This window comes from Chiloscyllium plagiosum, unplaced genomic scaffold (assembly GCF_037043375.1).
Source record: "Chiloscyllium plagiosum isolate Xiang-an unplaced genomic scaffold, Cpla_swu_hap1 HiC_scaffold_13, whole genome shotgun sequence".
Lineage (NCBI taxonomy): Eukaryota > Metazoa > Chordata > Chondrichthyes > Orectolobiformes > Hemiscylliidae > Chiloscyllium > Chiloscyllium plagiosum.
Genome location: NW_028270151.1, coordinates 86018649 through 86036724, shown reverse-complemented (window position 1 = coordinate 86036724; position 18076 = coordinate 86018649). Strand labels below are relative to the sequence as shown.

Genomic DNA, 18076 nt, shown 5'->3' with positions numbered 1-18076 from the left:
GTTGCAATGTTATGTTACAGTTGTATAAGTCATTGGTGAGGCCATACTTGGAGTATTGTGTCCTGTTTGATCACCCTGTTATAGGAAAGACATAGTTAAACTGGAAAGAGTGCAAAGAAGATTTAGAGGATGTTGCCATGACTAGTAGGCCTGAGTTATAGGGAGAAGTTGGCCAAGATAGGACTTTGTTCCTTGGAACGTAGGAGAATGAGGGATGACCTTATTGAGGTGCATAAAATCATGAGGGGCACTGATAGGATGAATGCAGATTGTCTTTTTCCCAGGGATGGAGAATTGAAAACCAGAGAGCATAGGTAAATGAGAAGAGAAAGATTTAAGAAGGACCTGAGGGGCAACATCTTCATGCACAGAGCAGTGCATATATGGAATGGCTGCCAGAGAAAGTGGTTGAGGCAGTTACAATAGCAACATTTAAAAAGCATTTGATAATAAAAATATCATTAAAAAAAAAGCATTTGGATAGGTACATGAATGGGAAGGGTTTAGAGGGATATGGACCAAATACAGGCATTTGGAACTAGCTGAGTGGGCACCATGGTCAGCATGGACCAGTTTGGACAGAACTCCATGCTGAATTACTCAATGACTCTATGATATTAATTTACTTAATTATGAATGCTAGGCATATTCAGACATAGAACCTTTGTGTTTTTTGGTGTCTTGGCAGAATCTAGCCTAGATGTCTGGTAGGATCTTAGGTTTTTCTCTGTGTCCTTCCTTGCCACTCTCTGACCTTCACTTTCCACATTAGTGTTTTGATCTCCTGCTTCAAGTCTATTCTTGATTGGTTACATTTACTGAAGCTTGATGATTCAATCTTCCTTGTTTAGTTTGAAGCCTACTTACTTCCTTACTTAGACATCTCTCGAGAAGACCAATCCCAAAAAGGTTCACGAGTAGACTTCCCCATTGGTTCAGATCTCATTTTCCCTAGTGCTATGGCAGTGCTCCACAATCCAGACTTCACTATGTCTATACACATCTTTCAGCCTCGAGTTTTATTCATCATATGGCAACTTGCATGTGGCTCAGGTGAAAAATTCAGAGATTTTTACCTTTGAGGTTCTGCTTTTTTAATCGAGTACCTAATTTCTCAAATTCCCTCAGCAGAACTTCTTTCCTATTTCCACGAAGGTCATTGGTATGAACATGAACTACAACCACCGGATTCTCCTGTTCCTACTGTACGTCCTTCTCTGGCACCAGGCAGACCACACTGCCATCTGAACTTGCACGTTTTGCTGCAGAAAACAGGGTCAATCCACCTCACTGCACTATGCCCTACAACCACTTCTTGGTCCCCGTCCCCTCTCATGAATGGCTTCTTGTGCTAAGGTGCCATGGCCAGTTAACACATCCACCTTGCAGTCCTCACTCTCATTCAAACTCGCTGAACAAAAACACCAAAGCCTCTGGGTAATTCCTGCGCTCCTCCCTCCAGGTCCTCTTACCAGCTTCTCTTGCAGTCACACTTTCCTGTCCTTGACCACTGAACAAACCAGAAAACACATCCATTGTGGTGTGACCGTCTCCTGGAATAAAGTGTTCATGTAACTCTCCCCCTCTCTAGTGTGCTGCAGTATGTGCAGCTTGGCCTCTAACTCACTGAGTTTGAAACTCCACAGCCACAAGCACTTACTGCAAATATGTTTGCCCTGGATCACACCACCATCCAGAAACTCCCACAGTTTGAAACTGTTGCACATTTCCTGCCATGCCACTTCTAATATGTGTTAGTTAGTAACTATTAATTTTCGAAGGGTCAGTGTGGACAGGTTGGGCCGAAGGGTCTGTTTCCACACTGCAGGGAATCTAATCTAGTGTAATAAAGCCTTCAACTCCCAATATATGTTTCAGCCCTGCCAGTAAACTTTACAAGAGACAAAAAACACTGCAGATGCTGGAATCCAAGGTAGACAAGCAGGAGGCTGGAAGAACACAGCAAGCCAGGCAGCGTCAGGAGGTGGAGGAGTCGATGTTTTGGGTGGAACCCTTCTCCAGGACTGCTTTACAACACTGATAAGGTTTAAGGTTTATAGAGTCTACAGCTTTATTAAAACCAGGTACTGATTTAGCAGCTCCCTCACAGCACAAAATCAGAAATCAAATGCTGGAGGCTAGAAAAAAAAAGCAAAAGAACACCTCCTTCCCATCTTTCAGCAAACTCCCAGCCAGCACACATTAATTCTGCCAGGCAACCTCATTTACAGCACATCTTTCTATCTTGCAACTTTGAACCAAATTCCCAGATGTAATCACTTAGCTGAAGTCTCCCTTAGGTTGACCATGTGCTTTGAAATCCTTTTTCTTACATGGAACTGTGATAAGTCACTCTCTTGCTTAACTTCCTGTTACGGTAATCAACCTCTATCTGCTGAGGGATTTCAGATCATTGATCGATAACTGTGAGGAAGTTGCCTGCTTGTCTTCTCAGACAAAGACTGAGTCCTTACTGTGCCAGCCAAGTTTCAGATTAATGTTGCCAGATGGCACAGCCCACGTGGCAGCATAGAATCATAAATAATCCTCTGCACTGCAGCACCGTGTTTGTTTTCTTGACTGGTGCTTTATAATGACAGAACGAAGAAACTTTAACTTCCATCTGATTTGTTGGGATCCTCTGTAATTCCCACTGCATACAGAGAACAACATAGAACATTACAGCGCAGTACAGGCGCTTTGGCCCTTGATGTTGCGCCGACCTGTCATACCAATCTGAAGCCCATCTAACCTACACTATTCCATGTATGTCCATATGCTTGTCCAATGACGACTTAAATGTACTTAAAGTTGGCGAATCTACTACCGTTGCAGGCAAAGTATTCCATACCCTTACTACTCTCTGAGTAAAGAAACTACCTCTTACATCTGTCCTATATCTTATCACCCCTCAATTTAAAACTATGCCCCCTCGTGCTCGCCGTCACCATTCTTGGAAAAAGAATCTCTCTGTCCACCCTATCTAACCCTCTGAATATCTTATATGTCTCTATTGAGTCACCTCTCAACCTTCTTCTCCCTAATGAAAACAGCCTCAAGTCCCTCAGCCTTTCCTCATGAGACCTTCCCTCCATACCTGGCAACATCCGAGTAAATCTCCTCTGCACCCTTTCCAAAGCTTCCACATCCTTCTTATAATGCGGTGACCATCGTCAGATTTGAATACCACAGGAACCTGCAAATTCCAAACCTCTCCATTGTTTAGTATCAACTGAAAAACGAGCATTGAGTTCCTGATTTTTGATTATTTTGAATCTCTTTTCTGTCTCTTGCCATAACTCATTCCAAGCAACTCTATCACCCGTCCTCTATTCTTTTTGCTCTCACTCCAACTCTCACCATTCAACTCTCCTGACTCTTTCCATTCCTATCATGAAGATTGTTGATTCCTCTCTCTCGGATTCTCCTGTGCTCCTGTGGTGGTAAACTTACCCAAGTGAAGAAGTGCGGCTGAAACCTCAGTAAGTTTGCTCGCTGGACTAGAAACAGCAGGTTCTGGTTTACTCCAAACAATTCCAGCTCGGATCAGGCGGGAATGGATGTAATCTCGGCACAGTGCTTTCGCTTGAGAAATGAGCTCTTTCTCAGGCGGAAAGCGGTCAAAAACGTCCATCACTTCAGCAGCAAAGACAGAGGAACGTCGAAGCATCTCCATCTGGTAGAAAAGCAACATTATGATCAGATAATAGCTGAACTACACTAGAAGATATCCACACAAAGGCCTACAAAGTGGCGACAGAAAAGGGTGCATAACAAACAGGGTAGGAGATGGGTATTTAGTGTATGTGAGACACTCTTATAAACAACAGTGTGTCAAACTGAAATTTAGTTGAACACAATTTAAAACTTTAAAACTGCAAGTTAGTCAGTATTTAGCAGAAACTCCCTGTCAGTGCTGGTTAACTGGCAATCAGCTGCAAATGTCATAGAGTCACACAGTATGGAAACAGACCCACACATTCGTGATGAAGGGCTTATGCCCAAAACGTCGACTCTCCTGCTCCTCAGATGCTGCCTACCTGCTGTACTTTTCCAGTGCCATACTTTTCGCCAACAGACCCTTCAGTCCAACCAGTTCATGCTGAGCGAGTTCCCAAACTAAACTTGTCCCACCTGCCCCTATAATTCCAATTTTTTCCTATTAAATGTAGTGATCATAGAATCACAGAATCCCTACAGTGTGAAAACAGGCTATTTCAGGCTGAGTCCACACCAACCCTCCAGACAATAACCCACCTAAACCCATTCCCCTACCGTATTACTCTACATTTCCTCTTACTAACCTAACCTGCACATCCCTGAACATTATTGGCAATTTTAGCATGGCCAATTCACCTAACCTGCACATGGGCGGCACGGTGGCACAGTGGTTCAATTCCTGCCTCAGGCGACTCTCTGAGTGGAGTTTGCGCATTCTCCCCGTGTCTGCGTGGGTTTCCTCCGGGTGCTCCGGTTTCCTCCCACAATCCAAAAATGTGCAGGTCAGGTGAATTGGCCGTGCTAAATTGCCCGTAGTGTTAGGTGAAGGGGTAAATGTAGGAGAATGGGTCTGGGTGGGTTACGCTTCGGCGCGTCGGTGTGGACTTGTTGGGCCGAAGGGCCTGTTTCCACACTGTAGGGAATCTAATCTAATCTAATCTTTGGATAGTGGGCAGAAACTGGAGGAAACCCATGCAGACACAGGGAGAATGTGCAAAAACAGTCACCCGAGGCTGGAATTGAACCTATGTCCCTGGTGCTGTGAGGCAGCAGTACTAATCACTGAGCCACCATGCTGCTCTTATTCAAATATCTTTTAAACATTGCAACTGTACCCATATCCACCACTTCCTCTGGAAGTTCATTCCATACACTCTAAAAAAAAACAAGCTGCCCCTCATGTTTTTTAAAATATTTTGCCTCTCACCTTAAAAATAAGCTCCCTAATCTTGTAATTTCCAACTCTAAAGAGACCTTATCTATACCCCTTATGAGTTTACAAATTTCTACAACATTACCCCTCAGCCTTCTACATTCCAGTGAAAAAAGTCCCAGCCTCTCCTTCTAATTCAAACCTTCCGTTCCCTGCAACCCTCTCCAGCTTAATAATATCCTTATTATAACAAGGTGACCAGAACTGGATAGTACTCCAGAAGAGGCCTCACCAACCTCCTGTACAACCCCAACATGACGTCCCAACTCCTATACTCCAAAGGTCTGAGTCAACAAAGCAAGCATGCTAAACGCTTTCTTAACCACCCTGTCTACATGTGATGTAAATTTCAAGAATTATGTACCTGAACCACTAGGTCTCTGTTCTACCCCACTACCCAAAGTCCTATTTTTAATTGTATAAATCCTGCCCTTGTTTGTTTTACCAAAATGCAAATTCAAATTAAACTCTTTGGAATTTAGAAAATCCAAAGGTGATCTTATTTAATATACTGAAGGACTAGCTATATGGATACTATAGGTAGATAGTTTTCCTTGTACAGTAGACTAGAAATAAGGGGCACTGTTCGGGAGATGAGGGGAAGTATTTTGAAAGTCATTTGTATGTGGAATTATCTTCACATTACTAGCCAGCTTTCTCTGCGTTTTCTGTACTTAATACCTCTTTAGTCATTCTTTGTTGGTTCTTAAAGTCTATTCAGTTCTTTGACCTATTACTAGTCTTGCAGATTTGGAGAATATTTCTTTCTTCCTATTGCCTGCTACTTCAACACACCGCCGCGTTCCTTGGCCAACATCTCTGTCTCAGGCTTGTTGCTGTGTTTGCTAATAGGTGAACAGGAACCTGAGTCACCAGGTGTGAATTGGGTGTGGTTCAAAAAAGTGGATGGAAACAAACAGTATGGACTGATGGATAAAGAGGCTGTAGAACAGAGTGAATAGTTTGGGAATTTTGTGCAGGCGAGGTGCTGCTTTTTGCCTCCATTTCTTGTCATGGTTTATATTGCAGGCAAATATTTAATTTAGTAACTTTGACGAGATAAGACGAATTGTTAAAATACTAAAAGGTATAGATTAATTAAAAACACAGATTATTCAAATAAATAAAACAAGATTATAAATATAGCAGGGGCCTCCTCTGGTGTAGTGGCCATGTTCCCTACCTCTGAGCCAGGAGGCCAAGGTTCAAGTCCTACCTGTACCAGAGATGTGTCATTGTGGCACTCCTGAACAGGTTGATTAGAAAACATTCTGGGGCCAAGAGTGTGGTGCTGGGAAAGCATAGCAGGTCAGGTAGCATCTCAGGAGCAGGAGAATCAACGTTTCAGGCAAAAGCTCTTCATCAGAGCTTATTCCTGATGAAGGGCTTTTGCCCGAAAACGTCGATTCCCCTGCTCCTCAGATGCTGCCAGATCTGCTGTGCTTTTGCAGCATCACGCTCTTGACTCTAATTTCCAGCATCTGTAGTCCTCACTTTTGCCTAGAAAATATTCTGGTCTATCTTAGCCCAGCTGAGGAATCCTGGCTGGTGAATTGGCAGGAACTGGACGCCAAAGTCTTGGCTCGTCCAGGCCACTGGACAAGACAGCTCTGAGTGCTATCCTACGGGAGCCATGTGCTGGTCATAAACCAGCTGGTGACCTCCATGCTATAGTACTCCTGGTCCCTTTGATCCCTCCCTCTGGCTCTATTACAAAATTCCAGAGGATGTTGGTTTACTTCTTCTAGGACAAGAGATGTATTGGGCCACGGGAAAAATTCAGAGGCTCCCCATTGAGAAAGATGGTCAGTTGCTAGTGTGCCTCCACACCTACGTGGCAACTTTCTGCTTTCGGACCCTGTAGCGATACCTTTATGTCAAGCCACCTCCTAGATGGTGCACCCTGGTGACCTACTTCTTCCGTCTTGAGGTGTGAGACTTCAATTACAACATGCAACTCCTGTTCATAGAAAACAAGGGTCTTTTATGAGGACCTGATCAATATCTGGAATATGGTCGATTCTGTCAGGAGTAGCGGTAATCAGCAGAAACCCACCGATCAGGAATCTATATCTCTAATATTGCAGGTTCAAGTGCTTGGAGAAGGGGAGGGCTTTGGCTGTGGGGGTGACCAGCGTTGGGGATGTGCTGGGTGGCAGGGCCCTGGGCTAGATGTTCCCCCAGGAATTGGAAAGCAGGGTGGCAATGGACACCAAGCTCATGGCCAATGCCATCCATTGCCTGAAAACGGCGGTGCTTGGAGCTGACATTGAGTATGGTTTGGAGGACAGCCTAGCAAGCTGTGTGCTCCAAACTGGGCATGCTCCTGCTCAGAATTCCACATCGGATCCAGGTTCCAGAAAGTCTCTCAGGTACCCACACCCCACATCCTGAACCACCTGGGTGCATATTCCCTCTGTGCCCTTACATCTGGCGCAGAGCAGTACCACTACCTTAAAATATTTATTCCTTCCAGCAATGATGCACAGTGGCTGCTGTGCATATCACCTACAAGAAGCATTGTAACAACTCACCAAGGCTTCTTCAATTACACCTTCCACACCTGTGAACTCTAGGATCTAGAAGGTCAGGGGCATAGGAACACCACCAATTGCAAGTTCTCCTCCAAGCCATCCTGACTTGGAAATATATCACCCTTCCTTCAGTTTCACTGGATAAGAATCACGCAACTCCCTTCCTAACAGCATTGTGAATGTTCCTACAGTACACAGCCTGCAGCCGTTCAGGAAGGCCTCTGAGAGCAATTGGAGACGGGAAATAAATATTGTAGTGATTCTCATATCCTGTTGAATAATGTTTTAAACATCCTTTCCTGATACATGCACACTTGGAGTTCTTCGCACCCTCTCCCCTGCTGTTATGACCGTTTTAAAATACAACAACCAGAACTTCATGTAATGCTGCTAAGTGTGGGCAAACCAAGGTTTGATCCAGGTTTTATGTAATCTCCCTACTTCTGAATTTTATCCCTCTGGAAATAATACCAAGTGCTTGGTTTACTTCTTTTATTGCAGTGCTAACCTATGGCACAACATTTGGTGATTGGTACATTTGTACTCTTGAAATTCATTAGTTCCTTGAGTTGCACTTTACAAGTGACCCCTTGTGACTTTTTTTGCCCCTGCTGAGATGTATTACCTCACCTTTACTTGTGACGAGCTCCATTCGCTATATTTTTCCAAATTTGAGTTGGAACTCCAAGGCAATGCTGAAGCTAGGCACTATCATTGTTAGGTTTCCTGGAGAGCAGATCTAGTCACTGAAACATAAAGGGCAATGCAGGGAACAGTGAAGATAGTAGGGATCATCAGAAGACAGGCTCAAAAGAACTGGATAAGCTATCTATGTTTACATAGAAAATAGAGTAGGTCACTCAGCCTTTTTGAGCCTGTTCTGCCATTCAATGTGATCATGGCTGATCATCCAACTTAGTACTCTGCTCCTGCTTTCTCCCCATACCCTTTGATCCCTTCAGCCCTAAGAAATATATCTAACCCGTTCTTGAAAACATTCAATGTTTGGCCTCCACCATTTCTAGGATGTGGTAAATCCAGGTCATTATAGGAAAGCTGAAAATGTGTTGCTGGAAAAGCGCAGCAGGTCAGGCAGGATTCCTGAAGAAGGGCTCATGCCCGAAACGTCGATTCTCCTGCTCCTTGGATGCTGCCTGACCTGCTGCGCTTTTCCAGCAACACATTTTCAGCTCTGATCTCCAGCATCTGCAGTCCTCACTTTCTTCCATTATAGGAAAGCACAAGGTAAGGGCCGTGGAGTGCAATTTTCAAAGAAAGAACTTATATTGGTATGGCACATTTCACTTCCTGATGTCTCAAAGTGCTTAACAACAATTCAAGCATCTGACACAGTAGTGACAGTTATGTTTTTTTTGTGATTGCTTATTGAGGGACAAATATTGGTTGAGAGACCCAGAAAGAAATCCCATCCTTTTCAAAGGGAGAGGGGTTAGCAAGATCCAGGTTTAAAGTTCTATTCTGTGCTTTAGTCAGTGAAGTGGTAAGTGAACATCTCTGGCCAGAATGCTACCACCTAGCCACAGCTGCAGATACCAGATTTTTTTTCTCTTTTAACAGAGATGTGTTTGATTGGAATTCATTGCCTTGTCTGAAAGGTTTAAGGCTAGGACATTGATATTAAAATCATTGATATTAAAATATTAAAATTATCTTAGACGTAATATTAATTCTTAATTCTCTTTCTCCACAAATGATGTCAGCTCTGCTGGGTTTCTTCAGCACTTTGTGTTTTTCATTGCAGATTTAAGAAGTAGATGTTGCTACAACTGGGCGATTAGATACACGAAATGGTTACAATTTGGGAGGTCACTCAGTTCGTGTTCAAACAAGCTGAAAGCTTTTTTTCATCCAAGACTCTCTGGAAGTGGAACAAAATGAACAACAAATGCCAGCACCAAACTTAAGCCAGTCAAATCCACAACAAAGTTCAGACAGGCATTAACGGTACAGCCATCATCAAAAACTTAACACTGAAAAACAATCGAACAAATGCAAAACCTAAAAAGCTGCATGCAAAGGATCTGCATAAGTAACCCATTAAACCCATTGAGTGGTGAGTGGATTTCTTTTCCAATCCGAAGATGAAAGAAAATGAAAAGAGAAACAGCCTCAATCCCAGCAAACTACCCACAAGGAGGAATGTGAGAGGCGCTAGCCTATGACACTAGGAGCCGTCCAACAACGTCTGCAGAGGAACAAATTCTCACCAACACCACCCCACCCCAAACATGCCCCCCAAGGGGAGGGATCTGGAAAACGCGAAATCTTCAAAATCCAGATGGAGCAGCAGCGGCGGAGCTCCCGGGAACTAGAGGGGAGGGAATGACGGAGAAGAGGACAGGGGGGAGGGAGAGATGAAGGAGAGGACAGAGGGAGGAGGAAAGGTTAGAGAGATGAGGCAGGAGTGAGGTACAGCAGACTCCAGGTGAGTTTGGAGATAGAATGGGGCAATGCTGAACAGACTGCTTTTCCATCGACCTAGCAACATGGCTTAAAGCAGAGGCAATGGAGAGGGTTTGGCTCACACTAACCTTCTGCTCCGGGACGTGCTGCAAATTAAACTTCCTGCCCTGTTTTCAAGGAGCCTCTGACTGTAAAGGGTGGTTGATCTTTCTCACTCTCGCCCTTTTTCGCGGCTGTTCCTTCAGGGTGATTCAGTTGCAGATGTGCTTGCACCGCCCCCTTCGCTGCCTCTCCCTCTCGGCTTGCTCCCCTTTTATGGTGAGACGGTTTTTACAGCAAATAAATCCGATTGTAAGCCCTGCTAAAATGCCTCCGGGTTTCCAGCAACTTTCGCAAGCAGCCCCATTTATGGAAAAGATAATGCGTTGTGATCAGAAGCTCCAACCACATCCACCGTTTCAAGTGCTCACCAACCCTCTTCACGCACAAAGACAACAGAACCCCTGCATTACAAAACAAGGCTTTCTCTCTCTCTCAGTCACTCACTCACTCACTCTCGGCATCTCACACTAAACACAGGAAGACTGCTTCTTGAAGACACACTGCCGCTTTCTGGCCAATTGAAAATCAAGAAGGTATTTGTTCTTTAAAACGCGAAATGTTTTGTCCAAAGGTTAAGAGCGTGGATCTGTTTGAAATTAAAGCAAGACACGTTGGTTTTATTATACACAATTTTTATTTATAGATAACATAGGAAATATAAAACATACACACATAACACAGTTGAACAGAAGCACGCACATGCGTATACAACACACAGGGCACATTCACATTAGAATTAGAATTAGCTTTATTGTCATATGGGGCACACATATTCACATGGAGTTTACTCATGCATATCGGATCCACAGAATTAAATGTCTAGTTCAAAGATCAGTTTAAGTGGAACAGATTTCAAAGTTGATGGGACAGTGAGCTGCAGAGAGGGCTTTAAACCAATTAGAGCAGGGAGGGTTTGGGAGAAGGGAAATGTAAGCTTACAAAGCAAGAGGATAGATATTGCAACATTACAGGGCAGCTATTTACATAATAATATCCAGAGTGGGAGAGCATACACAAGTTAAAAAAAAACAAATAAGATCAATGGAGGAAAAAGGTAAAAGAGCAAAATTAATGCTTCTTTATTTAATTGGAGAAACAAGGGTTACACCCGATAGCCCCCTGCCTATCTTAATTGCACATAGTATTCAGATCAAAATAAATGATACAGTTAATGGTAAGGTGCTGGGGAGTGTTGCTGAACAGAAAGACCATTGGGTGCAGGTCGTCCTTTCAGACTCAAACAGCCCAATCCGTAATGCTGCTGTTGAACAACTTTAGCACTGGGCATTGAAGTCCCCACTTGGGAATATTCTGTGCCCTTGCCTCCTTCAGTTGTATTCAACATGAAGCAGTGCTGATCGATTAGCCAAAGGGACTTCATATGTAGTAATCAGCAGGAGTTTTCCTTGCCAATATTTAACCTGATGGCATGATTCATGGGCTCCAGACTCCAAGAGGAACTCTCTCCCATATATCAATGTGCCACCATCCCTGTTGGATCTCTCCTTCCACTGCGACAAGACATATCCAGGGATGGTGATCATGGTATCTGGGGCATTACTTGTAAGATTCTATAAGAATTGCTATGTCAGTCTGTGAGACAGCTCTCCCATTGAAGCACTTTACAGAGTCGGCAGGATTGTATATGCCACTGTTGGTTCCAACCTTTACAGATTGCTGTCAGGTAGTCCATCCAGTTTCATTGTTTTTTTTGAGACTTGCTAGCTGTGAATACAACTGAAATTGCTAGACCATTTCAGAGGGCAATTAAGAGTCAAGCACATTGTGGGTCTGGAGTTATATGTAGATCAGACCAATTAAGGTAGTTGTCCTTCCTTGAAGGATATTAATTGAATTAGATGGCTTTTTATGACAACTGAGGATAGTGTCATGGTCATCATTAGATTTTCAATTCCAGATTCTTATTGAATTTACGACCATCTATTGTAGTGGAATTCAAACACAGGTCCCCAGAATCTTATCTTGTTCTAGTCCAGTGACACCACCAATAGGTCGATGCTTGCCACCTCCCCCCACCCAGTTTTGTCAAAAGCACATTGTTTTTCACTGTTTAGCATGTGTGGAGTCCTGGTTTACCAAATAGACAAGTACTGATTCATCAGGTTAGCATAACATATTTCAGTAAGACTGCTACTGCTGGCAGTTTCTCCTATACTGCCCAAGGTTCATCCCCTGGCTTGATGGCAATGGTAGAGCGAGGGAAATGATGGACCATGAGGCTATAGATACAATTCTGCTGATGATGATCGATGCCCAGTTTGGTGCTGTACTTCTGAACTGAATCCATTCTTTACAATGGGTGGCAATGCCACACAATACAATGGAGATCATTTTCATTGTGAAGTGAGGACCTAGTATCCACTAGGAATGATGCAACGAGTCCTCCTATAACTACCGGGACAGGCAAGATTCAGGAGGACAAGGCCAAGTAGGTTTTTACTCTTATTGGTTCTCTCACCACCTGTCTGAGTCTGGCAGATATGGCCTTCAGGACTCAACCAGCTTAACCAATGGTCATGTTACCAAGCCATTCTTGATAATCAATATTGTAGCCCGGACCCAAAATACGTTCTATTCCTTTACTATCCTCAGTGTTTCTATCAATTGGTGTTCAGCATATAGGAGTATGGATTCATCCAGTAGATGTTAAATTAGTAGGAGTTTCCCTTGCTCATATTTCATCTAATGCCACGAGTCTTACGGATTCTTGAGTCAATGTTGAGGAATTCCACCCCTGCTCCATGCTGCCACCTCTGGTGAATCTGTCCAGCTGCTGGTTAGGACATACCTGGGTTTGGTGTTAGATGAATCTGAACAGGTTGTTCCTTGAATATCCCAATTTTGCAAAGGTTTGTGCTGTCCTTAAGGAGGACATTGCCAGGATTAGTGGCTTGGGTGTGACCTCTTTGTGGCTGAAGAAAATACGAAGGTCCAGTGCCAATTAAGAGGCAATCATATTCCTACACAACTGAAGTCACATACTGGCCAGTCTGGGAAAGGACAACAAGTTCCTTAAAGGATATTAATAAACCAATTAGATTTTCACAATAATCCATGAGCACTGAGGTCATTACTATTTTAATAGCTTTTTATTAACATTTGCAAACTGCCATGGTAGTGCTTGAACTCAAATCTCTAAATCTTTAGTCTAAGTTTCTGGATTACAAGTACAAGAACAAAACCATAATACCACTATACTGTGACACACAGAAACCTAATCGTAGATTTTTAAATATGAGGCTACAGTCTGCAAGAGATGGGGAAGAAGGGTGATGAAAGATAAAATCAGCAAGTTTGAATTGTTTTACTATTGAAGAGATCAAAACTGAGGATTTAAATGAGGCTGGAAAATTTGACTAGCTTTGGATAGAGGAAGGAAGCTAGCTCCAGAGAACCACATTATGAAAATCAATTCAAGGATTAGAAATTATCACGCTGTAAAAGGGATAAGGAGCCTCTTCAGACTGGTTCTTAGAGAATAAAGTGTCTACTTAAGGGGCCACTTAAATTCCCCCTCACAGATGTACTTTTCAGTCATTTTAAATGTTAAATGGAGGATCTTTTCTGTTTGGAGTATAGGTTGGCTACCAAAGTAGTGTTTTGTCAATGCTGCTTTTAGTTTCTGTCTCTCATGGGATCTTAACCATGGTCTGAGAAATACTGTGTTATAAAATTTCAATAATCGGAATTGAGTTACAAAGTCAAGTCATGTCTTTATTACACCTGTGGGGAGCCAATGCTGGACAGTCCAGGTGCTTCTCCACTGCAGTTCAAATTAGCACAATTTATATATGTTTTCATTATCAATTACAATGTAATGATATTAAATAGGCAAAGACATAGCACAACGGCCTGCAGTGGGCTGATAGCTGTGTTCCTGCACAGTAACTGCAATGCAGAGATTTGGTAATGTCCTTTCCAGAGACAGTAAAAGAAATGCATGTATTCTGCGTAAAAGGTTTACAGGGGTTGGGGGCTGGTTTGGAACCATCAATGTGACAATGGCCTTCTCCATTTCTTAATTAGTTCATCCTGCTTCATTGTTTCTCCATCGGTGTTTGTGTACGCTTCGAAACCCAAACTGTTGGTCCTGACTGGCACTCTAAAATCATAGAGTCACTGATTGCCTACAGTGTGGAAGGCGGCCATTTGGCCCATTAATTCCACATCGACCCTCCAAAGAGCATCCCACCCAGGCCCACCCCTGTAACCCTGCATATCCCTGGACACCACGGGGCAATTTAGGTGGCCAGTCCCCATAATCTGCACATCTTTGGGAATGTCCAGGAATGGGAAGAATATTACAGAGTCGCCAGAGGGTGGAATCAAACCCAGGTCTTTGTCCATTACCATGGATAACCACTGAGCTGCTGGGCTACCCGAACAAATCCAAATTTTACATCTTCAATTTCAAGAACAATTCTGGCCTGTGGAAGTGATTTTGCAGATTTGTTGATGAATGACTAAACTATTTGTCCATCATAAATGAGCAACCCTCTTCTCCTTGACATGCGGAAGCAGGGACAGAAGCCTTACAGCTTAAAGGTGGAATGAGCAGAGTGGGAGAAGGAGGTTTTTATTAGGATCAAGGGCATCAAAGGTAGAGCTGCAAGTAAGATTGAGTAGAATTGTTATTGCAAATAGAGGACCAAAGAGCTCAATAGTTAGGAGTGTGAAAGTGACCTGGTGAATTTTTATCTGGGGAACAGTAGGAAATTAGGGTTGGTCATGGGAAGAGGGATATGGTTGTTGAAGGTCACAAGCAAGTGATCACAGTCAGCATTATGTGACTGATGCACAGGAGTAAAGAGACCATGAAGGATAATAAAATCGAGGTGTGTCTCAAAAGTGGTGACAGGAGTTTATACAGACAGAGTGAACTCAGAGGAATTGAAGTGGCGGATGATGAACTTAAAACAAAGGATGAAAAGCTGTTGGTTGCTAAGACAGGAAAACTATGAAAATATTTAGGTCAAACTTGGTACTTGGGCAGTACCAAGTAAACCCATCTAATTAATGCCCAATCTGTCCAGTTTCAATCATCAGTAAAGTGATGGAAAATGTCATCAACCATGCTACCAAGGAACCCTGCTTAGCAACTGCCTACTCACTGATGCCCAGTTTGGGTTCTGCCAGGACCACTCAGCTCCTAACCTAATTTCAATCTTGTTTTAAAGATGGATAAAAGAGCTGAATTCCAGAGGTGAGGTGAGAGTGACAGCCCTTGACATCAAAGGTTGTATTGGCTGACTGTGACAAAGAATATTAACCTAACATCTTCCCTATCCGGTAAAATACAGGAAAAAAATCAAATGTTTTATCCATGCCCCTCAATTTTGTAAACCTCTATAAGGTCACTCCTCAGCCTCCGACACTCCACGGAAAACAACCCCAGCCTGTTCAGCCTCTCCCTGTAGCTCAAATCCTCCAAACCTGGCAACATCCTTGTAAATCTTTTCTGAACCCTCTCAGGTTTCACAACATCTTTCCGATAGGAAGGAGACCAGAATTGCACGCAATATTCCAACAGTGGCCGAACCAATGTCCTGTCCAGCCGCAACATGCCCTCCCAACTCCGTACTCAATACTCTGACCAATAAAGAAACGCACACCAAACGCTTTCTTCACTCTCCTATCTACCTGCGACTCCACTTTCAAGGAGCTATGAACCTGCACTCCAAGGTCTCTTTGTTCAGCTACACTCCCTAGAACCTTACCATTAAGTGTACAAGTCCTGCTAAGATTTGCCTTCCCAAAATGCAGCACCTCGCATTTATCGGAATTAAACTCCATCTGCCACTTCTCAGCCCATTGGCCCATCTGGTCCAGATCCTGAAGTAACCCTCTTTGCTGTCCACTACACCTCCAATTTTGGTGTCATCTGCACACTTACTAACTGTACCTCTTATGCTCGTATCCAAATCATTTATGTAAATGACAAAAAGTAGAGGACCCAGCACCCATCCTTGTGGTACTCCACTGGTCACAGGCCTCCAGTCTGAAAAATAACCCTCCACCACCACCCTCTGTCTTCTACCTTTGAGCCAGTTCTGTATCCAAATGGCTAGTTATCCCTGTATTCCATGTGATCTAACCTTGCTAATCAGGGAACCTTGTCCAATGCCATACTGAAGTCCATATAGATCACAGTTACTGCTCTGCCTTCATCAATTTTCTTTGTTACTTCTTCAAAAAACTCAATCATGTTTGTGAGACATGATTTCCCATGCACAAAGCCATGCTGACTATCCCTAATTAGTCCTTGCCTTTCCAAATACATGTACATCCTGTCCCTCAGGATTCCCTCCAACAACTTTCCCACCAATGAGGTCAGACTCACCGGTCTATAGTTCCCTGGCTTGTCTTTACCGCCCTTCTTAAAACAGTGGCACCACATTAGCCAACCTGCAGTCTTCCGGCACCTCACCTGTGACTATCGATGATACAAATATCTCAGCAAGAGGCCCAGCAATCACTTCTCTAGCTTCCCACAGAGTTCTCAGGTACACCTGATCAGGTCCTGGGGATTTATCCACCTTTAACCGCTTCAAGACATCCAACACTTCCTCCTCTGTAATCTGGACATTTAGCAAGATGTCACCATCTATTTCCCTACAGTCTATATCTTCCATATCCTTTTCCACAGTAAATACTGATGCAAAATATTCATTTAGTATCTCCCCCATCTCCACACAAAGGCCGCCTTGATCTTTGAGGGGTCCTATTCTCTCCCTAGTTACCCTTTTGTCCTTAATATATTTGTAAAAACCCTTTGGATTCTCCTTAATTCTATTTGCCAAAGCTATCTCATGTCCCCTTTTTGCCCTCCTGATTTCCCTCTTAAGTATACTCCTACTTCCTTTACACTCTTCTAATGATTCACTCGATCTATCCTGTCTATACCTGACATATGCTTCCTTCTTTTTCTTAACCAAACCCTCAATTTCTTTAGTCATCCAGCATTCCCTATACCTATCAGCCTTCCCTTTCACCCTGACAGGAATATACTTTCCCTGGATTCTTGTTATCTCATTTCTGAAGGCTTCCCATTTTCCAGCCATCCCTTTATCTGCGAACATCTGCCTCCAATCAGCTTTCGAAAGTTCTTGCCTAATACCGTCATAATTGGCCTTTCTCTAATTTAGAACTTCAACTTTTAGGTCTGGTCTATCCTTTTCCATCACTATTTTAAAACGAATACACAAAAAGCAATTACACAAAATTGGGGCGCATAGCATTGACGGATATATATTCACATGGAATTATAATTAAAGTATAAAAAACAGAATAGGAATGAAATTGGGCATTTTGACTTGGCAGGCTGAACTTGAATTGCTTCGAGGATCAACATTTGGATCTCATTTTTACAATCCAGTTCAATGACTTGTATGAGGTGGCATTAGCAATGTATCCAAATTCACTAGGTGGGACATTAGTGTGGGGAGGACATAAAGAAGCTGCTAAGGGATATGAATGGATTAAATGTGTGGGAAAGTATATTGTGGATGCGATATAATAAGGAAAAAAATCTGAAATCATTGACTTTAGCACAAAAAATAGGAAAACAACCTTTTCAACCTTGCAAGTCTTAGAAATATTGGTATTGGCAAAGACTTGAATATCCTTGTACACATCATGAAAAGTTAACATGGAAGTGCAACAAGAAATTAGAAAACCAAATTTAGCTTTTATTGCAAAGGAATTGGAGAGGAAGAGCAGAAGGATAATTCTACAGTTGCGGAGGGCCTTATTTAGTTCACATCTAGAGGACTGTGCACAGTTTGTTCTCCTGATTGAAGGAAGGATAAATTACAAGGAAAGTTCATGAAACAGATACTGAGATGAGGTAGATTGAATGGACCAGGCTAAGTTCAGAAGAATGAGAAGAGATATCATTGAAACATATACAACTCTTAAAGGAGGATGTTTCTCGCAGTAGGAAGGTGTAGAATGAAGGATCATAATATCAGAATATTAACATGCCATTTAGAACTGAGACAAGGAAACATTTCTTTACTCAAAGGGTTGTAAATCTTTGGATTTATCAACCTTAAAGAGCTTT

The 18076-nt window shown here is 42.9% G+C and overlaps 2 protein-coding genes across 5 annotated transcripts in view; both read right to left on the bottom strand.

The window, feature by feature from the left end:
• The window catches only part of boka (BCL2 family apoptosis regulator BOK a), a 49402-nt gene that overhangs the window by 22226 nt on the left and 9100 nt on the right, over nucleotides 1-18076 (bottom strand). Inside the window, exons 1-2 of one of the 3 annotated variants that reach the window (XM_043701730.2) lie at nucleotides 10020-10158; nucleotides 3454-3676 (exon numbers count right to left, since the gene is read on the bottom strand). In XM_043701730.2, coding sequence (XP_043557665.1) covers nucleotides 3454-3676 — 223 coding nt within the window. In that variant the 5' untranslated portion in view covers nucleotides 10020-10158. Of the gene's footprint in view, nucleotides 1-3453; nucleotides 3677-8097; nucleotides 8211-10019; nucleotides 10159-18076 lie in introns of those variants that run through there. The other 2 variants (XM_043701731.2, XM_087993870.1) reach the window with 2 other exon arrangements.
• pigx (phosphatidylinositol glycan anchor biosynthesis, class X) overlaps nucleotides 3543-18076 on the bottom strand; it is a 46173-nt gene continuing 31639 nt past the window's right edge. Inside the window, exon 7 of one of the 2 annotated variants that reach the window (XM_087993868.1) lies at nucleotides 3543-3676. In XM_087993868.1, coding sequence (XP_087849994.1) covers nucleotides 3639-3676 — 38 coding nt within the window. In that variant the 3' untranslated portion in view covers nucleotides 3543-3638. Of the gene's footprint in view, nucleotides 3677-10591; nucleotides 12927-18076 lie in introns of those variants that run through there. The other variant, XR_015759235.1, reaches the window with a different exon arrangement.